Source organism: Narcine bancroftii, chromosome 1 (assembly GCF_036971445.1).
Source record: "Narcine bancroftii isolate sNarBan1 chromosome 1, sNarBan1.hap1, whole genome shotgun sequence".
NCBI lineage: Eukaryota > Metazoa > Chordata > Chondrichthyes > Torpediniformes > Narcinidae > Narcine > Narcine bancroftii.
The window spans coordinates 367,227,422-367,255,232 of NC_091469.1; the positions used below are offsets into that span (position 1 = coordinate 367,227,422).

Consider the following 27,811-nt stretch of genomic DNA (forward strand, 5'->3'; position numbering starts at 1 on the left):
CAATCAAAAAAGTACATGTCAGGCCTATATGGCCTATTTTGCTTAAAATGCAATGACCACTCTTCACATTTCCTTGCTAAAATCAAAAGTAAAATAGCTCTGTACATTAAAGGGAGGAGGCACGAGAGCTTGTTCCACTTTAGAATTAGGGTAATGAATGGATGGGATCAGGAAACCTACAAACAGCATTGTGAAAGTGGGGCCACCCTTTTGTAAAATGGAATTAAACACTCTGCTTAACTGGAAGCTGCAGAAATAACTCAGAGATATGAGTCAGACTGAAATTAAACTATCACATCATCTTGATTTAGTTCTATACTGATTATACACTGATAGTTAAAGATCTCAGTTTTGCGGCTGTTAATTTTCAGTAGCTGAATATATTGAGTTTCCTTGAATGTGGTGAAAGCCAGCAAATCTGCAAAGTCAAGATCAGGTTCAACAATCTTTTGCCGAAACTATTTTCAGATTTTAATTCGTGAGTGTGCTGCTTCACAGGTAAATGATTAAAGTTATTAACTGATGAGGTCAATTCAGGTGGACTCTGCCTTGTATTCTCCTAAACAATCTAGATTAAGAATGATTTAATTGAGATGATTGTGTGGAAAGAAGAAATAGAGAAGCTATTGTTTTTTTGGGGGGAGGGGGGAATCCAGCACAATAGAATTAAATTTAAAATTCAAAGTAGGTCTTTTGATATGAAACACTTCTCCACACAAAGGATCTTGAAAATCAGCTGGAGTCACAAGCTACATCAATTCAAATTTGAACACTGGGAAAGTTGTACATTTATCTGAGCTGCTGTTGTTTCATGGAACATCAGATGGAAAAAGATAAGTGAAAACATGAAATGGCAATCAGTACAAACAGGAAAATGTACTTAGGACTACATATTAAAAAAAATCTGTGAAAATTTTAAAGAGAAATTAATAGAGCTAGGGAAGTATAGAAACTGTAATTGTGTAAGTAAATGAAGCAATAGCTTATAGGCAATTCACATTAATTAAGCTCAAAGCATTTTGTATAATTAATTTGTTGCTTTCATCTTTTTAGTCTTGTGTCCGAGTTCGAATTGAGGATTAATGGAAAATTACCACTTCAGTGTAGTATGTTTCTCTAAAATCAAAGTGTAAAGACATCAAAAGCAACCTTTTATTAAGAGAGTGAAATGTAACATTTACCCTTGGTGACACAAATCTGCCTGGACCATTTAATTATGTGTTGGCTTGCTCAAATCTTTTATACTTAATGAAAAACAGGCTGTAGTCTTTGATTAAGTATTGGTTTAGTAATGCATTAACCAATTTAAACAACTACTGATCAGTGGTATTCACAGTGGTGAAGTGTTTTGTGAGGCTGGTGTTGAAGCACATCAGTTCCTGTCTAAGCAGCGACTTGGATCTGTTCCAATTTGCCTATCATAGCAATAGGTGCATGGCAGATGGCATCTCACTGGCTGTACACAAAGCCCTGGAACACCTGGACAGCAAAGATGCATATAACAGGATGCACTTTATGGACAGTTTGTGATTCAACACCATCATCACCTCAAAACAGATTAGCAAACTCCAAGACATGGGCCTCAATACCAACTGAGTCATTCAGTGGTTCTCAACCTTGTTCTTTCCCCTCACATACCACTTTAAGTATTCCCTATGTCATAGGTGCTCTGTGATTAGTAAGGGATTGCTTAAGATGGTATGTGGGTAGAAAGAAAAAGTTTGAAAACCACTGTTTTAATCGTACCTAATTGACTGATCATGTGCCCGGTTTCATAACTCCAAAGAAAATGGGCCAATGACCATTTTTCTCGAGTAAAATATTTCAGTAACGATTGGGTCTAGAGCAATGATTCTCATCCTTCCCTTCCTACTCGCATACCACCTTAAGCAATCCCTTATTAATCACAGAGCACCGATAGCATAGGGAATACTTAAAGTGGTATGTGAGTAGAAAGTTAAAGGTTGAAAACCACTGGAGTAATTCAACCCTGGATTTGCTCATCGTTAGACCACAATCAATAAGGATAGATAAGAACATCTCCACAATCTCCATCAGTGCCACATCACCATAGGGATGCATTCTTAGTCCCCTGCTCTACTCGCTTTACTTCTATAAAGTGTGGGTGTGGCTCAGTATGACAATAACACAATCTACGCATTTGCCGATAATAGTATAGTAATGGGTTGTATGAAAGGGGGTGATGAATCAGCAAACAGGAGGGAGATTGCAAACTTGATTGAGCAGTGTTTTAACAACCTCACACTCAATGTCACCAAAACTAAAGATTTGATTGTTGACTTCAGAAGAGGAAATTCAGAGATAAAATGATCATTGGGGGAAATCAGAGGTGGAGAGGGTAAGTAAATTCAAATTCCTGGGATTCACTATTGCAGAGGACCTTTCATGGACCCAACACATGAATGTCATCCTGAAAGAAAGCAAGTAAGCACCTCCTCAGGAGTTTGAGGAGGTTTCGTATGACATCAAAAGCCTTGGCAAACTTCTACAGATGTGTAGTGGAAAGTGTGCTGATGGGCTGCATCACAGCCTGGTATGGGGGTACCAATACCTGAGTGGCAAGCTCCACAAAAGTTAGTGGATACAGCCCAGTACGACACAGGCAAAACTCTCCACACCATCGAGAAACTCTACATGGAATGCTGCCATTAGCAAGCAGAACAGCAATCATACAGTATCTTCACAACCCAAGACATGCTCTGTCCTCACTTCTACCATCTGGAAAAAGGTATAAGCGCCACAAGACTAGCACCACAAGGTTTAAGAACAGTTGGCTATCTCTCCACCATCTTTTCTTGAGTACACGTTTTTTACATTTTGGCCCACAGGAAAAAGAATCTCAGGATTGTATGTGATGTCATGTTTGCACTCTGACAATGAATCTGAACTTTGAAATGAATCCCACAGTGGTCTCATCAGTCTCCTCAGGACCAGAGTAGCAGTAAGTTCCTCAACTATGTGAGACTAGACTCTGAAGATGAGCCAGTTTTCCACCTGGTGTCTCAATGTCAGAGGGCCAAGATGCGCAACTACTTCAGGGTAAATGCTTAGTTAAAGCTTATGGTCCAGGAGTGTTACTGCAGAAAATGTAATATTGTACCACCAAAGGTTTACAGGGGCTCCCTAAATTACTGAGGACCTGTCACGGAAGTCTTGACTTACACAAATTTAAAAGAATTTTTGAAGCCAGTGATAATGATAAAATGTTTCCTTAATAACTAGATTGAGTGCATGTTCCATTTGTTTGATTATGGGTATTATTTGAGTGAACAGAGATATTTAATTAAAAAAATAACAGGAAATGTCTGCAGAGTGATTTGACGTGCAAAAAATAAATGTTTCTGACTTACGGAAAAATTGGCTTATAATTCTTGCAATGAAACAATTCTGCAACCCCAAAGTTTGGCCAAGCAATGTATTTATGAAGCCTCTTAAATGAAATGGAATTTTGGTGTGAAAGGTGAAACTGTTGGAGGCACAGATGCCAAAGATGAAGCAAAATCTTGGTACATGCAAGCTGCCAGAATTTGAGCAGGATGTAAATTCTAGTTAAATCAACACATCATAATTACTTGGCAAATTTCTACAGATGTGAGGTGGAAAGTGAGCTGACCGGCTGCATCACAGTCTGATATTGGGACACCAATACCCCTGTGCAGGAAGTCTTGCAAAAGGTAGTGGACACAGCCCAGGACATCACAGGCAAACTCTTTCCCACCAGCGAGAACATCTACGGGGAACACTTCTGTTGGAGAGTAGCAGCAATCATCAAGGATTCACACCATCCAGCACATGCTTTGTTCTCATTGCTACCATCAGGGAAGACGTTTTGGTGCCACAAGACCCACACCACCAGGTTCAGGAACAGCTGCTACCCCTCCACCAGACTCAATCAGGAACTCATTTAAGAACTCTTACTTTTGCAGTTTATTGGTTTTTTTTTTCTCCTCTCTGTATTGCACAGTTGTTTACAAATGTTTATTTGTTTACATATGTATATGGTGTACAGTTTTTTTTGTACTACCAATAAGTGGTAATTCTATCTGGCCTGCAGGTAAAATAATTTCATGTATATACTCTGACAGTAAATCTGAAATTGACCTGCATAAAAATGCTGAAATACTGAGAAAAGATTTGTAGCAGTCCATTGCGTGGTCCACATTTGGATATTAATTACCTTGAGACTGTTCATCCCAAAAACAGGGCAGACTGAGAAGTTTCCTGCTGTTGCTTTCCTGCCCTGTCTCAAGGGTAGTAGACTGCAAGCTCATTGGCTGTGGAAAGCAGGTCAGGTCTCGTGATTGCTCTCCCCTCTTGTTCTACTGTGATGCCCAACATATTAAGATGTGGAGGAGATACTGGTTTACCCAGTGTAATGTTGACATCAGCCCATTGACTTCAAAAGCTAATTTACTCAGTGTAAGTTGATAGGGGTTATGAAAAAGAAAACAAACCACTAAAATGGGAAAACTTTCAGTGGCTAAACTATAAACCCTCACCTCTAAAAGAAAGCTGTGCAAATGACTTGCTTTTGTCTTCATTAGATAATCATACATCACCAGCAATATTTTAACAAATCTATGCCATATATCTTGTAGGAGATACAAAGGCCAAATAATGGTTGCACAATAATTAACACAGCCCACTGATATTTTAGACATTTAACCCCTTTATAAATATTATGCATCTGGATACAAATGATGTGCCTCTTTCATGACCCTTTTTATACTGCTATTAAAACTTGTGGGATAAATTTATCTCATATTCCTGATGTCACACCCTACATTTATTGAACACTTTCCTGCAGTGGAAATCACGCACTTGCTCTCCCACTGGCCTGACTTACTTCAAGCTTTGTCAAAATTTACCATCTTCAGCACTTATGTTTCACTAGCAAAATGCTACCATTAGGTCCCAAATTCTTTTAGGCAGAGACAGCAAATAACAACAGTTCCAAAACAGACTCCATGGAAAACTAGAGACACACATGTGAAACTACAGGTACTAGAATCTGAAGCTAAACAGAATCTGCTAGAGGGGTCCAGTGGTCAAGGAGCATCAGTGGGAGAAAAAGAATGGTGGAGGTTTTGAACTGGAACCTTTCATCAAGGTGAATCAAGTACCAATGAAGGATTTATTCCATAGATGCTGCTTGACCTGTTGAGTTCATGCAGCATATTGTAGTTAGCTCTATGGAACCCAGACTCCACTGATCTGATCCACTGAGAATGCATTTGCCACTTATACTGGCAATTTGTTCCATATTCTCATCACTCTCTTCGTTAAGAAGTTCCCCCTCGTGCTTTTAAAATTTTCCCTTTTACTCTTAGCCCATGTCCTCCAGTTCTTGCCTTACCCAAACTTGCATTTATTCTATCTATACCCCTTATAATTTGTATACCCCTATTAAATCTTCCTTGTACCTCTCAGCTGCCTTGGTCAACAATTCAGTGCACTGGATTTTTCAAATGGATAAATGTATTCCATTGGAAAAAATAACATATAATTTAAGAAATAACATCACGGTATTCGAACAAATTTGGGAACCGTACATGGAACACAACAGAGAAGTCCTACCGCGGACCTCCACCGCCTAAAATGACAGAAGGAGAAGAAGACGAAATGAACTGAACCAGTGCGTAAAAGTAGACAACACAATTTTCTTGTTTATTTTCATTGTGTGATGACATTGTTTAATGGGCTTAATGTATTGGATATGTTGAACGTTGAGTGGGTGGTAAGTGTGGGGGGGGGGGTGGTGGTGAAGGAGGGAGGGAAGGGGGGGAAGGGGAGAAAATGACACTGTATATATTCAAGAGGGAAATGTTTATGTGTATTTTGGTCAATATGGTTCATAGTGTGAAAAATAAAAATGTTTTTAAAAATCGTGTTTCAGAGAAGCCCCATTCAAGACCTTGCCCTCTTCAACAACCACAAGGTGGCAGCATTATGAAGGCAGAATGAAATCACAATTTCCATACGAGGAAGGATTGAGAATGCAATTCAAATGCTGTGTGTGGTGATTGCAAGCAGGTGTGTGAGAAATAAATGAATGATTAATTTACTTAATCATGCAGTACATACAACTTGGAAGGTGAGAAGTAAGAAAGACAGAGATCACATGCTGAAAATTTGTAAAAGCTGGACCTGGGTGAGGCACCTTCTGAACTTCTCTGGTGAATTTATTCCCACTCAAGCAGAGTTCCAGGATTCTGATATATTTCTATTCAATTTAAAAAAAAGCTGTGAGTAGAGCTCAGGCATCGTTTGTGGAAAAGAAACAAGAGTTAACATTTCAGATGGACGAACTGTCTTTTGATACATTCTTTCTTGGGCTTGGCTTCGCGGACGAAGATTTACGGAGGGGTAATGTCCACGTCTGCTGCAGGCACGTTGGTGGCTGACAAGTCCGATGCAGGACAGGCAGACACGGTTGCAAGGGAAAATTGGTGGGTTGGGGTTGGGTTTTTCCTCCTTCGTCTTTTGTCAGTGAGGTGGGCTCTGCCGTCTTCTTCAAAGGAGGTTGCTGCCCGCCGAACTGTGAGGTACCAAGATGCACGGTTGGAGGCGAGATCAGCCCACTGGCGGGGGTCAATGTGGCAGGCACCAAGAGATTTCTTTAGGCAGTCCTTGTACCTCTTCTTTGGTGCACCTCTGTCACGGTGGCCAGTGGAGAGCTCGCCATATAACACGATCTTGGGAAGGCGATGCTCCTCCATTCTGGAGACGTGACCTACCCAGCGCAGTTGGATCTTCAGCAGCGTGGATTCGATGCTGTCGGCTTCTGCCATCTCGAGTACTTCGATGATAGGGATGAAGTCGCTCCAATGAATGTTGAGGATGGAGCGGAGACAACGCTGGTGGAAGCTTTCTAGGAGCCGTAGGTGATGCCGGTAGAGGACCCATGATTCGGAGCCGAACAGGAGTGTGAGAACGAATCTGATACATTGCCATGATGATATATGAATGTGAATAAGTTAGAAACTTGTAGATGCTGGTAAGGCTTTGAAGAGACAAGTCACTGCAAAATTTCTAACATTGAATCTGTTCCTATAGTGGGAGTATTTATGAAGATCTTCAACTGGGATGCTCATCATAGTGTATTGGGCAATGGCTCATACTATAAAAATTTCAAGGCGAGTTGGTTAGATTTTATCTCGTCACAGAAATCCTAATACATGCCTGCAAAAATAGTAATTAGTCACTTAATCAGTCCAGATCACGGTGGTAAGTGGATCTGAATATCATGTGATCATTCATAAACATCTCACTTCTGGCCTTCTGGTGGAAAGCTCACTGACGAGGCAGTAGTTGAAGATTTTGACTGGGGTTCTGCCCTGAAGGACGGTGCAGCCATTTACTGTGGGTGACCAGGATCATTTGCTGTAATAAACAGCTTTTTTCTATCTCCAGAGCAGTCAGGCACGTCTTGATGGCATGCGGAACAAATTGGATTGCTTAAATGTGAAGCTCTGTAACAGGAGAAACAGAAGGTAAAGAAGAAGAAACTACTTGGTGTTCTCTGACTGAAATGCTGCCAACATTTGGGCCAGCATAAGTTTGCGGATGACATGAAGATTGGAGGAGTTGCAGATGGAGCTGAAGGTTGTTGAGGGTTACAAGAGAATATGGACAGGATGCAGAGTTTGGCAGAAAAGAGGCAGATGGATTTCAATCTGGATAAGTGTGAGGTGATGCATTTTGGAAGGACAAACCAGAAGGCTGAGGACAGGCTTAATGATTGGTTACCAGGAGTGTGAATGAACCGAGGGTCTTTGAGGTTCAAATCCCTACATCCCTCAAGGTCATAGGTTGTTAGGAAAATTAAGAAGGCTGGGCTTCATTAATTTGGGGATTAAGTAGTTTGGGATTGGGAAACAAGTCTAATGAGGCAAGGTTAGCAGAGCTGGGACTTTTCTCTTTGGAGCATAGAAGGATAAGAGGAGACTTGATAGAGATTATGAGAGGCATGGATAGGATGGACCGCCAGCACCTGTTTCCCAGGGCAGGATCAGCAAACACTAGAGGACACTTGTACAAAGTGAAGGGAGGGAAGTTGAGGGGAGACATCAGGGATTTTTTTTTAACCACACACACGCACACTGGAATTCCTTGCCAGGGTGTTGCTGGAGGCCAAAACATTGGGGACACTTAAGAAACTTAGATAGACATATGGATGAAATAACAAGAGGGTTACGGGGTAGGGAGAGTTTAGTACCTTTTTTTAGGTAGGAATAAATGGGTCAGCACAAAATCAAGGGTTGAAGGGTCTGTACTTGTGATATATTGTTCGATGCTTCGAAAACATTTAACCGTCACTGCATCTGCAGTTCATCTCGCTCCCTGGAGCAACCTTTGAAAGGCAAACAATAACATCACAGATAATTAACTCCTCTCCCCCAAACACCAGTCAGACCAGCATTCCTCTGGTATTGTAACGCCTAGATCCGACTCTCATCTCTCTCTTGACCCTTGTAGGCCTGGCTTAACATTTTTGTCTTGGAGAGCAGAATACATCCTAGTTATAAATTTAGGTGCATTTCCCAGTCAAAGTATCCCCTCCACTTTGTTACTTGAGGTTGGGACAATTGTGGTACCCCATCTCCCTCGCAAGAATTTCCTCAAATGAAGAAAACAGTAGTAGGTTCCATTTGACAGATTATATTTCTATTTTAATTGTTTAAAGGAGCCCTTCTTCACAGCAATCTTCAATATGGTTAATTTTTTCTCATGCCAAATATTTAAAATTCTATTGCCCAAATTTATGGGAAATAGTTTGGTTTCACAATGGTGCTTTTGGTGATTTCCCCACTTTTTTCCCCAATACTCTCATTAATCTCATGCCAAACTTTAATCATATGTATTAGAGTGGGGTTCTGTTTTCTTGTTATTAATCTGACATTCCATTTATAAATGAAATCCTTTGTTGTACTTTCTCTCATAGTATTTAGTCCCATTTGGATCCATGAGGGAGAAGAAAGGATAAGAGGAACCTCACCTGGGCTGCTAAATAATATTTTTAAAAATCTGGTAATCTGAATCTTCCCAGCCACATCAATTTTTCCATGGCAATCCTAGGCACTTTGTTATATGACCATTAAGTATCTTAAAAAAATTAGGCAAAAAAATCAGGAGCAATTGAAAGAGGCATTTCAGTCTTGGTATCACTTTCACACAATTAAAGTAATAGGGCAGATGTCTCCATCTTTGTAAAGTCCTCCTCTATTTTTCTAAGTCAGGGGAGATAGTTAAGTTTGTATAAAATTTGTGTAGGTTATTCCTAAATATTTAATTCCATCCATTTTCCATTTAAACCAACTTTCTTTTGGTATCTTTCACAGTCAAAATTTGTTAATAGCATAATTTTACATTTTTTTTAACAAATTTATTTTATATCCTAAAACTCTCCTGTATTTTTCCAGTGTGGTCTGGAGTTTGGTCAAAGACTACAGCGGGGTCTGATAAATATTGCAGCCCATCATCTGCAAATAAATTGATTTTATGCTCTTCCTGGCCAACCCTATAAATATATAGATCTTTCCTTATAACTTCTGCTAATGGTTTGATAGCCAAGACAAAGAGGCCTGGAGACAGTGGGCACCCCTATCTTCTGGATCTACTCAAAGGAAACATTGACAACATTTGGCTATTAGTTATAATTTTGGCTTGTGGTTTGTGATATTTTAAAAAAATCAAATCAATAAATGTTTGGCCCATTCCAAATTTTTCTAGCACTTTGAATAGGAATGACCAGTCAAATCAGTCGAATGCCTTTTCTGCATCTGACAACACTTGGATTTTCTTTAGACTTAGCCAAATGAAATATATTAAATAGTTTGCTCAGATTATCTGTGGCTTGTCTTTTTTTTTACAAAGCCCACCTGGTCTGAATCTATCAGTTTAGGTAAATATTCCACCAGTCTATTAGCTAGTGCTTTTGCCAAAATTTTGAAATCCACATTTAACAGGGAGATAGGTCTGTATGAAGATGGTTTTTGTGGGTCTCTGTTTTTTTGTTAGTACCCTAACGATAGCTGTTGAGAAGGGTTCCAGAAGAGTCTTAAGGCCCTTTCAAGCCAAGCCTCCACTTGGAGGTCAGCTATAAGCGCAGAAGGAAACATATAAACTTTCCTTTCATAGATCAGCCCTAAAAGGCTGCTCTTGCATCACATTCATATTGAACAGCACCTCATAGTGCCCTCCTTACCTGATGGAGGCAGGGTGACTGGTGCTGTAGCACCGCCCACCGAGTTGACATCATTCATATGTGCCAAGCCGTCAGTGTTTTAAAAATCCCACTCCTGTGTCTCAGGCTGACGATGTCATCATGATGCCATCAGCCGGTCTCTAGCCAGCCGCACTTCATCCATGCTAGGTGACATAGCACAGCACTCCGCTGCTGACCCTTCCCCTGAGAGGGTTTGCAGTCAGTCCTTGGAGCCGGCCACGGCACATTCATGGAGGTAAGTCTCCCGATGTAAGTGCGGAGAATCTCCGCCTTTACACTCGGGTTTTTTGACTGTATGAAAGGGCCTCTAGTTTCCACTGCTAGATCCCATACTCCCATTATGAGAGGCATCAAAAGATCTTTAAATCATCTGTAAAACTTAGTGGGAAACCATCCTCTCTTGGTGACTTATTTGCCTGTAATGTGTTCAAGGCTTTTCAATCTCTTCTCTAGTAAAGGGGGCATCTAATTCTATCCAAATTGTCTTCCAATTTTGACAGTTCAATCTCTGAGAGAAATTCATCTATTTCAGTAGTCACTTCTCAAGTCTGATTCATACAGCGTTGTACAGTATTGTTTAAAGGTATAATTGATTTCTTTCTGATTACGTTAATTTGTCTTTTTAAATTGCATTCATCATCCTTGACATCTCCTCTGCCTTTACTTGACATGACAAAACTTTACGTGCTCTATCTAATTCATAATACTTCTGTTTTGACTTTAAAATATATTTTTCTTTCTATATGTTTGTACAGTATTATATTTCAATTTTTAAAAGTTTTGTATTTTTGTTTTGAACCCATTCTTTCGTATTCTTTTCCCAATTCTGTCATTTTTCTTTCTCCAGGCCATTGACCTCTGCCATACATTCCTTCTTTATTTTTTTCATATATGAAATTATCTGTCCACTCAAGTAAGCTATGAATATATCCCATATTAGGAAACTATCATAAGTAGAGAGTCTGTTTAGTTCACAAAACAATTCTACATGTACCCTGATAAAATTACAGAAGTCTGTCATTCTCAACAGTGTGGAAAATACACCATCTGTAAACATTCTCTTGCTTCTCAGACATTGTTTTCATTAATGTCAGAAGTGCGTGGTCAGAGAGTAACCTGGTCAAGTATTCCATTTCAACCACTGTTTTTCAACTGTTCAGACATCAAGAGAAAATCTGTTCTCGTATAGGAGTCGTGAACCTTTGAGTAGAATGAGTTATCTCTCGTTGTGGAGTGTAACTGTCTCCATACATTTATCAGGTTTAAATCTTTCATAAAAGATTAGAGTAACTTTTGCAGCTTTTGCCTTTGTCTCTCTCCTTGCTGATTTATCAAGGACAGAATCCACGCGAAAATTAAAATCACCTTCAATCAGTACATTTTATCTACCCTCTACTTTGTATAAAGGATTCATCATCAAAACTTGGGAACACAAATATTCCGGGAGCATCCAGGATTCTGCATATAATCCGACAATGTTCCATTACAAACCTTCCTGCTGGGTCAACCTACACTGGTATATTTTTGTTTATTAAAATTGCTACTTCCTTGCTTTGGTGTCAAAAGAGGAGGATATGTCTTGTCCCACCCAATCCTTTATTGTGCTCAAACTTCGTAAGGTGTGCTTCTTGAAGGAAAACTATATCTGGCTTTCATTTGTTTTTAAGTGTGCCAAAACTCTTTTCCTCTCTATGCGTCCATTTATTCTGTTAATATTGTAACTGATCAATTTTAACATTCTATTCATATTTACATTCATACATATTCAGTTCTATCATTAGATCCTTTTGATTACTTATACAGTAGTGACTTCACCTTTTAACAAACACATATATTGCCCCTGCTCTCACTGTAATCAAATCAAGAAACACCAGAAGCCCTCAAGAAAAGCCCATGGTACTATCTGAAGAACCCCTCCCCTTGGCTTTGGTGCCATTTTGTAAAAATTCTCCCTCTCTGGTGCCATTAACCTCCTTAAATCAGAGTATCCACCTTGCTACTATTTCGCTGAATATTTACTGTTGAGCTCTCCGTATACCTTTCGATCTTATTTTAAAGAACTGATAATAAATAATTCAAAAATATAACCATCGTTTTACTTTTTAACATTTATAGTTCACACTGTTCTCATTCTTCTTTCTGGCATCTATTTTTGGGTCTCCTTTGTCAAAATCTACTTCCTTTACTGTTTTATAAAATCTTTGGGGTCCCTTGTTACATCAATCCTAAGTGTCGCTGGGTACAGCATTACAGATTTTATATTTTGTGTTTGACTAAATTAGCACTCAAGTTTTGAGAGAATAGCACCTTTACTCCTTCCTTCTCGACAGGGCCACCGTTTTACCTGCCATACTCCACCGCTGCTCTCAATGTTGCCTCCCGATCCTGGTAACTCAAAAATCTCACCAAAGACCAGTCTTGGTCATCTGCTCTCCTGGGGCCAAGGGCCTTATGAGCTCTATTAGTAGTTATTTCTTGAATTTTTACATTCCCAGCATCTGTAGGATCCACTCTTCAAAGAAATTCACTGGATCTTTCCTCTCAGTCCGACAATTCAGAAATTATTTCTTCTGCTGAAATTTTCCATGTGGTCGATTTTGTCCAGCAGCAGCTGTTATCTGCTTTCCACTTCTTTGGATTTTCCTCCAGGGCTTTTAATTGTTCCTTTTTAAAATTAAAAAAACATTTTCACACTATGAACCATATTAACTAAAATACACACGAACATTTCCCTCCTTTTAATTGTCCTTGAGTCATTATCACATCGTTTTCAACCTGGCCCACCCGTGTGGTCAGGTCTTCAATCACTGTTGTCAATACTGTTATTTTTCCTGCCACCTCGCAGCACATTTCCCACCTTAGAGAATCGTTCACTCAGAACTTCCATAGATTCTATCATTTTTTGTAAATCCTGCGTTGACCCCCCATTTCCTTGGGGTTGTGCTGACATCGTGGCTGTACCTTCTTCACCACTCCCTTGTGGACTTTCTGTCGACCACCATGGCAACTTTTGAGCTTCTTCAGTTTTATTTTTCTGGGGCTTGTTCTTCTTACCCATTAATCCTGTTTTTAAACACTATTTTGATGACTTTAAAACAGTCTTTCAATCAATCTTCACGGAGAGCATTCCAACCTATGCTCGTCTAGGTCCTCAGCATGGCCATGACCTTCCAAGAATGCACTTTCAATTTTGTCCCAGGCTTCTAGATGTTAATGAAGAGAATTACAAGAATCATTTGGAACGGGTACATCTTTATTGCCTTTATCTCGACTCAGATAAATGATATTAGGTGGCTTATCGAGTCCTGTTCTTTTTGAGTGTTTTGAAAACATTTCTGTTAATTGCATTGTTAGAATCTGCACTTAAATAATAGAGGCCACAATCTGCAAGGACAACAGATTTCATATTCTAAAGGACATCAGTGAACCTTTAGGGTTATATGACATTTCATTATTAATAATGATTACCACAGAAGTATCAACTTTCTAATTTCACATTTAATTAATTAAGTTGAAACCTTGGTGGAATTTGTTGCTAGGTCCCCAAGCCTCTTGTGTAACATAAAACAGTACAACTCATTGCTAAAATACATATTTTTAAAATGGCAGCGGAACACTAATATTAGTGCACAAGTATTTTTAAATTTAACCTTTGAAATGGATGCACATAGCTTTTGATAGCTACTTTACAAGAGAAAATGGTGTTGTTAAGTAACCATATGGGGTGTCATTTAATGAAATGAAATGAGAACTGGAGGAGGAAATGCATGTTAGAGGAATGACTTTTTACAGCCAGTTCAAAGGGTGTACAATTGGAAGTAGCATCTGAAACTAGAAAGAAACAAAGCATTTTTTCCCCCCCATAAGGCATTTGAGTGGCATAAAGCATGAACTGATTTAGCAATTCATCAATACAGATTGCATGCTTTTCAAGTACAACATCACAACATCCTCCACATTAAGTTTAAAGGCTTCATTGTTTAATGAATGGGTGCATTATTTTACTTAAAGAATTGGGCAAACAACTCACTTCTCTGTTATGGCTCTTGAACGTCTATTAAAATGAATAGCAATCTCTGATACTGCGTGTTTTTTCAAGCTTCCTCTCCTCTCATTGAAAGTAGTGGTCTTCAATTCAATCTGCCTTTCACAGGTTCAGGCACTTAAATGTTCAAAGAAATTATACTTAATTGCATTATTGTGAGGAAACATCAGAATAAAGCACCAATATATCAATGGCTATTTCTCGACTTTCTCTTCTTGCTGTCTGCTTCGCGGGAGATAAACTAATTTGAGGAGTAAACTTACAATCTAAAGATTAATACCATGTTATCTAAATATACATTTTCAATCAACTGGCTTTCAGTTTCCCAGTAAGGAAACGTGCATAATTTAAAAGAAACTAGTCAGAAAAGGAGCAATAATTAACATTCTCTTTCTGTCACTCTTCATACTGAAAATCTGCAGTCAATTTGCAAAGAGATTTAAAAAATGAGCAATAAATGCGAGGATACTCAAAGTTTCCTTCTATTTTGTTCAGAATAATGCTTTGGAATCTTTAAAGTTACTTCATATTTGTTGAAGGTGTCACATCCATGAATACCCAACATAGTACTATTCCCCAGTACTGAACTGCTCAAGACACAGGATTGCATAATCAACACATAATCTAACTTAGGTAGAAATGTTGCAAACTGAGCCATAGATCAGAAATAAAATATATGTCCAGATGCACTAAAAAAAGTGATATATTTGAAAGTTTATTTGTATGGATTCTACTATGCTGCCTTTAAATGAGAACCTGGAGCTTGGGTGGGGGTGGAAGGTAGCACTTACAAGACTCTCCTACCGCGCCCCTCCCTCCCCCCACACAAAGAGGCCACTTATCAATAAACATACTGACTGATCACTCAACGATTCACTAAAACAAATCATAATTTTCTGGATTGTTATGTGCAGAATACAAGGAGAGTTTGCCCATTATCCTGACCAAAATTATTTTGTCCAAACCATAAAGATGATTGGTCATTTTTTTGCTGTTGGTGTTGGAGATTGTTATTTGGTGAAAAGAGTCACAAACATGCAACTTTCTTAAAATTCAAAACACAAGTATCTTGAGGCCATAGGCCCAGATCACCCACCATCTTATTGAATAGCAGAACCAACTTGATAGACCAGATAGCTTCGTCAGTTCATATTTCTTATGTTCTTAAGGAGTTTATCAAAGGAATGAAATCAGATTTGTAGTTTGAAGGAAGGCAGAGATATCGTGGAATCGAATGATCCAATGATTTACAAAGATGAGGATTTTCACATAGAGAACATTTGAAGCATTACTCCTGAAGAAAGGCCCAGGCGCAAAATATCAACTGCTTTTTACTTTCTCTGGATGCCGTGTGAACTACTGAGTTTCTCAAACACTTTACGTGTACTGCATTAGACCCTAGCATCTTTAGATTTTCTGGCTTAGAAACATTAGAGGAAGTCAGAGGGTACCCAAGATAGTTCTGACAAAGTTTCTTTGATTCAGAAAAGTGCTAGCTCACTGTGGGTGAGAGATGTGAATGGAGAGGGTCAACAGATGGTGGATAAAAGGTCTCGGTGATCAACTGAAATTCAAATCTCATACAATTGAAAGTCGAAAGATTTGTAGAAAAATCCAAAATTTCATATAAGGTTTTAAAAAACACAATGGTCAACAATTTTATCATGAAGAAGGGATGATAGCTCCACGATGGACTTCACTGTAATAATTTTCCATTATGTCTTTGGCTTGGCTTCGCGGACGAAGATTTATGGAGGGGTAAAAAGTCCACGTCGGCTGCAGGCTCGATTGTGGCTGACAAGTCCGATGCGGGACAGGCAGACACGGTTACAGCGGTTGCAGGGGAAAATTGGTTGGTTGGGGTTGGGTGTTGGGTTTTTCCTCCTTTGTCTTTTGTCAGTGAGGTGGGCTCTGCGGTCTTCTTCAAAGGAGGTTGCTGCCCGCCGAACTGTGAGGTGCCAAGATGCACGGTTGGAGGCGAGATCAGCCCACTGGCGGTGGTCAATGTGGCAGGCACCAAGAGATTTCTTTAGGCAGTCCTTGTACCTCTTCTTTGGTGCACCTCGGTCACGGAATGGGGCTTGAACATGGGTTAAACATGGGAGCTGCAATATCGTTCTTAATCAGGTTAAAATGCATGAAAGAAAATTGTTCAGCATAGCAAATGACATTAATAATAGTGGATTTTGTCAGCTTTGTGAATCCTCGCTGATTTTACAATTCTAGTGCAGTTGTAAAATACTGTACTTGTGAAATATACACTAAACCACAAACTTAATTACAGACAACTCACGTTTGTTTTATTATCCATAAAATATACAATAATCTTAGCAATGTATTTAAAGAATGCAGGTAAATAACAAGCAGTTCCAATATCTATATACATGCTATATTCTTAACTTCAAGGAAATAAAACAAACCAGAAGTACATTAAATCATAAATTTTGTCCCGTTTCACGCTTTGTCATCGAGAAATTAGTTTGTACTTTACAGGATTCCAGTTATTAAAATACCATGGTTTGATGGAAGATTTTTAAGGGCTATTATCTAAGACTGCTGAAAAGTCGTGCCAACTAAAAAGGGGAAATAACAAATAAAACTCATACAGTAGTTGACCACCAAATAAAGAAACTGCTGAATGAAATGCAACAGTAAACTTTTAAGAAAGTCATGAATTAAAAGGATTAAATTGAGCTGAATTCAGTAATTAATTGTGCTCTCCAGGCCTGCTGTTGGAATGAAATTAACGAAATATGATACACTTCGGGAGCACCATTTTAATTAAACTAAATTTGTACCACATAGTGTTTTATATTTAAAAATACTAAACATTTACGCAGTGACTGGTAAATAACCTTCACACAACCTTTTCACTCTAAACTGAAGAAAAGTAAAAGCAGTACAATCATATTATAGCAGTGCAAACAGAATGAAAATACTGCCTGCTTCAATGCCAGTCATAACACTGTGGATTAATTCTTCCCAAATAGAAGCAAATTATCAACAGGCAGCTAAGTATTGCCTATTTAACATGGAGTGTTAAGAAAAATGTTTAAACAGGGAAAATGGTCTGTTTTCATATTTTCCCCCCTCCCTGAATTTATAGATGGTAGAACAATAAACATCAGACAATAATGAAGGCACTGAAGTAATTGGAAACCAAACACACAGTTGTACAAACACGACTGAAATAACTGCAAAATAGTTCATTATCTAAAAAGTGAAAAGCAGTCATAGCTAATGTTTTCTACTTCGCAAGTCCAGGCAATCTTGTTTTCCAAGACTAACATTTTGTGCTATTACTGACCCTCTGAATGAACGAATCTGAATTTTAAGATACTAATTATACTTCAAAATCCACCTGTTAAAATTAAGATTTGAGGAATGAAATAGAATGGACTTCCTTGCACATCAAATTTAGAAGATTTGTACATTAAATTATCCAACTCTGGCTACACCACATTCATTGGTCTTCAGTCAAACAGTAGGAAAACAATGTATTGGCTAACAGATGCTTTTGATTTTCCTTTCCATTTCCTTTCCTCCCTTCTACAACACCTCTAAACAGAGGCAAAGCTAGTCAGACCAAGCAGTGACCAAATGTACATCCAAACCTTGAACAGATGCACTTCAATACTGTTAAAGTTCTAAAAGTTGCAGTTTGAGAATTTTCAGGTAAGCCTTTCAATTTTTTTTAAATATAATATTTTCTTTAAAATCAGTTTATCTGGTCCCCTTGGCAAATCACCATGCAACTGAGTAATGTGATGTATACCATTTTAATTTTTAATACTATTTTCTTCACTAAACGCAGTAATGCTCTGGATTTAGGAATAGTTGATTGCCCTTCCTTATTTAATTTAGGTAGTGCTACACCACCCATCTTATAAAATCTTCTTCTTCAAACCATTAACCAGTGTAGACAGTTGAAATGGATCCTGGCACAAGAAATAAAAAGCATTAAAATAACAATGTTGGCATTTCTCAACGGACCCCGTAGTTTCTTTTACTGTTTACAAACTTTGAGCTGTATTTTTTTGTTCTTCAGACTTGCAGTCTTCTGATAAAATCAACTTCAAATCCATTTTTCCACTTGGCTGACGAGAGTTTCAAAAGCTCTCATTTTAAAAACACCCATCATATATGGGCATGCTGAAAACTGGTCAGTGCATTCAATAAGTCTCTGAATCAGAATCATTTAGTTCATCATCTTCAACATAAGGATAACCATCTTCCCTGCCTATACTGTTCAAACTGCAGAAGGGACTATGACCGCTTTTCATTATCGGTAGAGAATCAAAGGACACAGTCTTCGAAGGATTGCTGTAGTGATTAATGGTATTAAAACTTAGAGTAGGTAAAGTGCTGCTCGATGAAACAGGCATCATGGTGGCGAGAATGAGGGCTAAACAGTCGGCCACATCTTTATTTGGTGCACAGGCCAATGCAGGTGTGTAACCTAAAATAGAAATGTTTTAAAATATTATAAATGCTTGTTCTATTGATTTACCATCAATAACTCTACCTTGAGTTTAAAAGTCTTGTTAAGTTAGCATCAGTAAATGACATTAAATTTCATTCCTGGATGGTTACATTAATTAAAGCAAAAACAAGTAAGAGCTTAGATGAAAATGTCAGAGCAAGGATATTGCATTGTGGAAATTGATGGGATGATTTTAGCCAATCATTAGAATTGAAACAGATGATATACAATTTCAGACGTGGGAAGTTGCAATAGTAAAGAGCAAGACTGTAATGAACAGTGAAGATTAGCCGAATTCCAATTAATATAAGCAAGATAATTTCACCATTTGGGAAATTTGTGCTTCAAGAAGTCACCCCTTGGAGTCATGATTGAATATTTTTGCAATTGTTATGCTCAATACATTAGAAGTTATTTGCTGTATTAAGTTTCTCAATTTTAAGGTGGATAGTGTGCTAACACTAATATTGGTCCAGTGACTTCCAATTAGCTCATGGAAGTTGTTGAAGAAATTCTAGCCACAAAATAGCAAACATGACCTATTCTTTTTTAAATTTTTTTTATTTCTCACACTATGTCAACCAAAATATGTACAAACATTTCTCATTAAATATAGTGACATTTTCCCCCTTTTCTCCCCCTTCCCTCCCCCCTCCAAAACCAATAAATATTAAACATATACAATATAATAAAACCATAAAAATGTCTTCACACAATGGAAAAACAAACAAGCAAAATGTGTCATTTACTTTGACACACTAAATCTAATAGTTTTTGTCTTCTTATCATTTTAGGAGATGGAGGTCCGAGGCAAGCTCTTTCTGTTATGTCCCATGTATGGTTCCCAAATTTGTTCAAACAATGTAACTTTGTTTTTTTTAAATAATATGTTATTTTTTCCAATGGAATACATTTATTCATTTCCGTGTACCATTGCTGTATTCTCAGGCTCTCTTCCGATTTCCAAGTTGACATTATACATTTTTTTGCGATTTCTGGATTTTTTGGTATGTTGTTTTTTTGTGATTTTATTTAATATCTGATTTAGTTCTTCCCAAAACGTATTCACTTTTGTACGTGCCCAAATTGCATGTATTGTTGTTCCCATTTCATTTTTACAGCAAAAATACCTATCCGATAATGTAGGATCCCATTCTTTTAATTTTTGAGGAGTGAAACCAATTATACTGTATCGTGCGTAACCTTATGTTTATTGTATTCTTCATAGTTCCAGAACATAACTTTTCCCATGTTTCATTCTTTATTTTATATTTAAGTCCTTTTCCCATTTTTGTTTGGGTTTATAGCTTATTTCATCATTTTCCTTACATTGCAGCTTAATGTACATATTTGTTATAAATCTTTTAATTATCATTGTGTCTGTAATCACATATTCAAAGCTGCTTCCTTCTGGTAATCTTGATCTGTTTCCCAATTTATCCTTTAAATAAGCTATCAGTTGATGGTATGCTGACATTGTACCGTGAGTTATTCCATATTTGTCCTTCAACTGTTCAAATGTTAATAAATTATTTCCCATACAAAACAATTTTCTATTCTCTTGATTCCCTTTCTCTCCCATTCTCTAAAGGAAAGGTTATCTATTGTAAAAGGGATTAGTGGATTTTGCGTCAATAACATTTTTGGTATTTGTTAATTCATTTTTTTCCTTTCTAAGTGGATCTTCTTCCATATATTAAGTAAATGATGCAATACTGGTGAGCTTTTATATTGCACCAATTTTCATCCCATTTATAGAGTATATATTCTGGTACCTTCTCTCCTATTTTATGTAGTTCTATCTTAGTCCAGTCTGGTTTTTATCTCATCTGGTAAAAATCTGATAAATACCTTAATTGTGCGGCTCTGTAATAATTTCTGAAGTTTGGTAACTGCAAACCACCTTGGTTAATACCTCTCTGTTAATTTATCTAGCGCTACCCTTGGTTTCCACCCTTTCCACAAGAATTTATTTATTATTCTCTTTAGTTCAACAAAGAATTTCTCTGTTAAGGGAATTGGTAACATTTGAAATAAGTATTGTATCCTTGGGAACACATTTATTTTAATGCAGTTCACCCTCCCTATCAACATTAGTGGTAGTTCTTTCCAATGTTCCAAGTCTTCCTGCAATTTCTTTATTATTGGCTGATAATTTAGTTTGTACAAGTGGCTTTTGTCTAACCTATACCTAAGTACCGGATTGCTTGTGTTTGCCATTTAAATGGTGATTCTTTTTTAATCCCCATAACTTATTGGCATCACTTCACTTTTATTTGCATTGACCTTATACCCCGATATTTCTCCATATTCCTTCAATTTCTTATGTAGTCTTTTACTGATATCTCTGGTTCTGTTAGGTATACTATGATGTCATCTGCAAATAAACTGATTTTATACTCCTTCTCCTTTATTTTTATCCCTTTTCTTTTATTTTCTAATCAGCTCTGCCAATGGTTCTATTGCTAAGGCAAACAATGAGGGGGATAATGGACATCTCTGCCTAGTCGATCTTCTTAATTTGAATTGGTTCGATACATATCCATTTTCTACTTCCTTTACCAACGGTCCGTTATATAATGCTTTAATCCAATTAATATATTTTTTTGGTAGATTGAACTCTGTAATACTTTAAATAAGTAGTTCCACTCTACCCTGTCAAAGGCTTTTTCTGCATCTAAGGCAACTGCCACCATTGGTTTTTTACTTCCTTGAGCTGCATGAATTAAATTAATAAGTTTACAGACATTGTCCGCTGTTATTCTTTTCTTGACAAATCCAGTTTGATCTTGTTTTACTATTTTTGGCCAATCTGTTTGCTAATAATTTCGCTATTATCTTATAATCTGAGTTAAGTAGGGATATTGGTCTATATGATGCTGGTGTTAATGGATCCTTCCCCTTTGGTATTACTGTAATTATTGCTGTCTTGTTTGAATCTGGTAAGTTTTGTGTTTCTTCTACCTAATTCATTACTTCCAGGAGAGGAGGAATTAATAACTCTTTAAATGTTTTATAAAATTCTATTGGAAATCCATCCTCTCCTGGTGTTTTATTGTTCGGCAGCTTTTTAAATATATCCTGTACTTTCTCTATTTCAAATGGTTTTATCAGTTTGTTTTGATCCTCTACTTGCAATTTCGGCAATTCAATTTTAGCTAAAAACTCTTCTATTTTATAATCTTTCCCTCAGTTTGATATAATTGTTCATAAAATTACTTAAAGTTTTCATTAATCTCTGTTGGGTTATATGTGATTTGTTTGTCCTTTTTCCTTGATGCCAATACAGTTCTTTTAGCTTGTTCTGTTTTAAGTTGCCAGGCCAATATTTTATGTGTTTTTTCTCCCAATTCGTAATACTTTTGCTTTGTTTTCATTATGTTCTTCTCCACCTTGTACATTTGTAATGTTTCATATTTTATTTTTTTGTCCGCCAATTCTCTCTTTTTATCTATATTGTCCCTTTTCACTAGTTCATTTTCTGTACTTGCTATCTCCCTTTCCAGCTGCTCTATTTCCCGATTGTGTTCCTTTTTCATCTTAGTTACATAACTTATTATCTGTCCTCTAATGAAGGCTTTCATTGCGTCCCATCGTATAAATTTATCTTTAACAGATTCTGTATTTATTTCAAAATATGTTTTAATTTGGCATTCAATAAACTCTCTAAATTCCTGCCTTTTAAGTAGCATGGGATTTAACCTCCATTTATACGTTCTTGGTGGGATGTCCTCCAGTTCTATTGCTAATAGCAGGGGTGAGTGATTGGAGTCTAGCTTTATACTCAGTTTTCCTGACTCTCCCTTGAATATGAGCCGACAACAAAAACATATCAATCCTTGAGTATGTTTTATGCCTATGACCGGACCTATTCTTGAAATTGATTATGAAGATACCAAGTGTTGTGTATTCTAGGCTCAGAAATGCACTAGCAGATGAAGATGTCTTCTTTCATTCATTCGTTATTACTAATCTAAAAATGATTTCCCATGCCACACAAAATATGTTATGACTTCATACACAGACCCGCGTACCGCACCTGCATGTATCCACAACACTCCTCCCTCCCAGAGAATAAATGTCATTAAATATGCCCATAGTAATAAGTATACTAAACTATGGCGACTAAGGAGTGTAAATACTGATTGTGTTAACTTGCAATGTAAATATAACATGTCAAGTGGTCAAGTTATGCTACGTTGTCCTTCAGACATGTCTTTGCCTTTTTGATCTTTTTGGTGAGGATACTTTGCGGCTTCTCAGGACTTTTTTCCTCGTTGGGAAAGACCTCCTCCTCCATGGCAGATTTTAGGGACTGGGAGCTTGGTTTTTGGCAAGCATTATTCGGAATTTGGGCTGTACTGCTTCCACTACTTTCCCGAGTAGCTGACATTGATGGTGTCTCAGACCTTGATTTTACTTCAGGAATGTCGTCATTGGCATGTGCCCAAAATGGAAAGTCTCGGGAATCGTCTGTGTTCAAGATTGGATCATCTAACGCTTTCAATTTGTCAATGTGCCGCTTCCATATGTTAATTCCCACCAGAACAGAATACGAAGTGGGGCTTAGTTTTTTTTAAAGATGATGCCTCTTATTCAAATCTTTTTATCGTCTCTGTAATCTTGCACAAGCACTTCTAGAGATCTGGTTGGTTTACTTGGAGAAGTGGATTGTTCAATACGAAGACAGTTGTCTGGGTGTGCTGCAGAGAGTGTGGTTCTTAAATTGCACCCAAATATCAATTCTGCAAGCATTCTTTTTGTTGTTGAGTGAGGTGTATTTCTGTATGCTATGAGAAAATTTATGATTTGGTGATTCCTAGAAATGTTTAGTAATTTCTTAGTTTTCATGGCCTTTTAAAATGCTTGCACATAACATTCAGCTTCTCAATTAGTCCTTGGGTGGTAAGGTGTGGAGAACATGCAACATATACCATTGTTACAAAGGAACATTTTAAAAGCATCTGATACAAACTAAGGTCATTATTGGAGACAAGTTTATTGGTAATCTGTATGATGCAAAAATACTTTGTAGTCTTTCAATTATCTGGACTGTTCTTCGCATGTATGATATGACTGGTCAATTGGAGTGTGCATCGACAACAAGAAGGAAATTTTCCTCCATAAATGGACCAGTGAAGTCCACGTGAATCCTGTGCCACGATCGGGATGGGCATTTCCATAGGTTCGCTTCAGCTTGTGGTGCCTTGGGTTTCATTTCCTGACAAATGCAACATCTTCTCACCGTTTGTTCAATATTATGTCCACTGTTGGCCACCAAACATACATTCGCGCCAGAGCTTTCAATTGGACCATTCCTGGATGATTGTGGTGGAGCTCTGCTAACATGGCCGTTTGCCACTTTTATGGAATGATTGTCCTGTCTCCCACCTTCTTCAATAGTTATTTCATTGCGTCGCATATAGTAAGGCTTTAGTTCTGGAGAAACAGTGTCTCCTTTTGGCCACCCATTAAATTCAAAATGTAGAACCTTTCATGGTGTCAGTTCCCTTCTTACTTCTTTGCTGCTGGTTTTTGCTGTAATCAGTAGGTGATGAAGTTATTCTTGGTTAATAGCTGTTGCTTCTGTCATCCAGTTAATTATCTCTTCTGTCTGTTCAGTTTCAGGTAGGGGCAAGCGCGATAAAGCATCGACATGGCCATTTTGCTTTGCTGGTTTGCGTTTCAAGTAGTAATCGTAAGTGGCAAGCACCATGGCCTATCTCTGAATTCTTGTTGCAGCCAGCACCAGAATGCCCTTTTTAGAACCCAAGATCAAACTCAGTGGTTTGTTGTCTGTTACAAAGGTGAATTTCCTACCATACAAGTATTGGCGAAATCCTTTGATTCCATACATTATGGCCAGTCCTCCTTTCTCCAGTTGTGCATAATTACGTTCACAGGCCATCAATGAGTGGGATGCAATAAGCCTCCGGTTGTTCTCCTTTTTTCTGTGACCTGTGACAATACTGCACCCAAACCTACTGGCGAAGTATTAACCACTAGTTACTTCTTTGTTCAGGTCGTGGTCGACGAGTGCATTATCGTTTCAGGTCAACAGCTCTTTTAAACGGTTGAACGCATCATTTGTTTTTGAATTCCAGCACCATCTCTGATCTTTTTTTTAACAACTGGTTCAGTGGGTTGCACAATGTGGACATGTTTGGGATGTGTTTCCGATAATGGTTAACTAAACCCAAGAATGATTGTTATTCGACTCTGTTTGATGGGCAAGGAAGGTGCTCTGCACATGGCTTTGGTATCTGCCGTATCTATTTGGAGTCCATCACTATTAATTTTAAACCCTAAATATGTAACTGAGGGTACCATAAATATATATTTGCTTGGTGTATGCAGATGTCCGTTTGTTGTTGATGGGTTAGGACTTTTTCTAGGTTCGATAGATTCTCTGCATCGTCCCGACCTGTAATAATGATATCATCCAGGTAGCATCCCATATTTATACGGTGCAGTAATTTGTCCATAACTGCTTGAAATATTGCAGAAGCTGCTGATATTCCGTATGGCATTCTAGAATACGTGAACAAACCCCAAGTGAGTTTTGATTGCCACATGCTTTTTGATGCCTCGTCCAATTCTATTTGCGGATATGCCTGTGATCAATCCAGTTATGTGAACTTTTTCCCATCATTCAGGGATTGGAATAACTCCTCTGCTCTTGGTATGGGGTGTTCAGCTATTTACAGAGATTGATTAATGGTGAGTTTGTAATCACCACAAATTCAAATTTCTCCATTGGGTTTTTGGACTGGCACGATGGGAGCTGCCCAATCACTTCATTGAAGTTTTTCAATTATTCTTTTGTTTTTCAATCTGTTGAGTTCTGATTCAATCTTTCCTTTTATTGCAAAAGGTGCTGTCTTGGCTTATAGAACTTGGATTTAGCTCCCGGTTTCAATTGCAACTTTGCCTGGACTCCTTTGATTGTTAAGCACTTGTTACAGCTTTGATTCTGGTTCATTCTCAGTATACATCTTCAGTATTGACCTGATTTCCATCCAATCCAATTGGACGTGTGACAACCAGTTTCTTCCGAACAATGCAGGTCCCTTTTCGTCAATGATGAAGAGGGATAAATCTTTCACGGTCTGTCCTTTATATCGAAATCTACTTTACATTTACCAAGCACCTTGACTTTCTCCCTGTGACCGTTTTGAACACCATGTCGGACTGTTTTGTGGTAAGGTCGGGTAATAGTTGTGTTTTCACATTTTTTGGCATTAGAGTCACAGATGCCCAACTCCATCCAGAGATTTGTTGTTGATTTTAACCTGGACATAAATTTCAGATTTCTTATTCCCCCACACTGCAGATATTCATTACATCCATTGGCTTCTCTTCCTCAGAGTCATCAGATTCACCGCTTGGGATTTCTCCCTTCTCCCACATTTTTTATTTTGGATGGGTGTTTGTTGTATCGTGGTTTCTGTTTTTCTCTTTTGCCTTATTTTCCTTTCTCCTTGGACATTTGGATTTGATATGTCCCTCCTTGTCTCATAGGTGGCATTTGGCCTTTTTGAAATAACAGTTCTCAGGGCTGTAGCTGCTTTTCCTGCGACGGAAGCATTCTTGTCAGTTTAATTTTGCCACTAACTGCACTGTAGATGGCTCTCCTTGTATGATGTCCATATTTTGGCTGACCATTTCGAAACTCAACGCTGCAATGTCTATATCTTTCTTACTTAGCAATTGTTGTTGGGCATTGCGGTCAGCCAAACGCATGACCAATCTGTCCCTTAATGCTTTGTTCAAGAACTCTCCAAACTCACAACTTTCCATCAGTCTATGTAATTCAGCCAAATATTCGCCCACGGGTTCTCCGGCCTTTTGCTTTCTGGAATAAAATTTGTATTGTTCTGCAACTGTTACTGATTTGGGGAATAAGTGTTCCCCTGTTATAGTGCACAACTCCTCACAAGACCTAGTACTTAGTCTTGCAGGAGCCAAAAGGGACTTCAGTTTAAATACCTTGCTTCCCACTTCACTTAGAAACAACGCTTGTTTCTTTTTACATTCAGTATTTCTGTTATATTATGGGCAAGACAGTACATATTGAATTTTTCAATGTAGTCATACCAGTCTTCTAAGTCCTTGTACTCTCCAAAATGGCTTTCTGTCATTTTGAGTTGTCTTTCTCTTTTCCTTTGTTTTCTGTTCTTGAACCTGTGGGGCTCACTGCTGTGGTAGCCTTGCGTTTCGTCTTTAAATCTCTTTCCAATTTTTGGAGCACAGAAGAAGTTCGTTTTGATCCTCGTTGCCTATCTGTTGTGTATTTTAGGCTTAGAAATACACTAGCATACAGAGACATGGTGCTTCATTCATTCATAATTACCAATCTAAAAATGATTTCCCGCGCCACACAATATATTTGTGTTATAATGTCATATACAGGCCTGCGTACTGCACCTGCATGAATCCACAACACAAAACCAAATTCACCTTTGTCAACAAACTTCGAATAATTGAGCATGCAATTATAAATTTTGCTATAAATTCCTGTGGTATCACTCACTGATGTATTAGTTTGCTTACAAAGATCATTATGTTTATTTATCATTAGATATTACCATCACATGAACTTCCAGTAGGATGAACTTACAATGAGTATTAACCTACCATTCTCATCTACAGCTTGTACACTGGCCCCTTTGCTTAGAAGCTCTTGCACAACCACAGTAAGTCCATTACGTGCTGCAACATGGAGTGGTCTGTGGGCACAGAAAAATTGTATTCTATTAAGAGAATTGTACACCTTGGAATCAGGCTATTCATCCCAATTCATCCTTGCCAACAAGTGAGCATCCTTCTGCATCAGTGCCAATGCCCAGCATTTGGTCCATAGCCCTTTATCCCAACAAAATTCAAGCGTTCATCTAGAGACTTAAACGTCACTAACCAACTGATCACTTTCTCAGGAAGTACATTACATGTACATACTGCTCCCTGAGTGAGTACCTCTCCTAATCTATTCCCCTAAACCTGTGTCCTCTAGTTTTACCTACCTCTGATATGG

At 38.0% G+C, this 27,811-nt stretch overlaps 1 protein-coding gene across 8 annotated transcripts in view; it reads right to left on the reverse strand.

The window, feature by feature from the left end:
- Positions 1-16,572: 16,572 nt before the first annotated feature.
- The window catches only part of LOC138750698 (serine/threonine-protein phosphatase 6 regulatory ankyrin repeat subunit A), a 226,568-nt gene continuing 215,329 nt past the window's right edge, over positions 16,573-27,811 (reverse strand). For all 8 annotated transcript variants that reach the window (XM_069912781.1, XM_069912764.1, XM_069912800.1 and 5 more), the window contains 2 exons: positions 27,415-27,506; positions 16,573-18,753 (listed from right to left, as the gene is read on the reverse strand). In XM_069912781.1, coding sequence (XP_069768882.1) covers positions 18,467-18,753; positions 27,415-27,506 — 379 coding nt within the window. In that variant the 3' untranslated portion in view covers positions 16,573-18,466. The remainder of the gene's footprint in view (positions 18,754-27,414; positions 27,507-27,811) is intronic.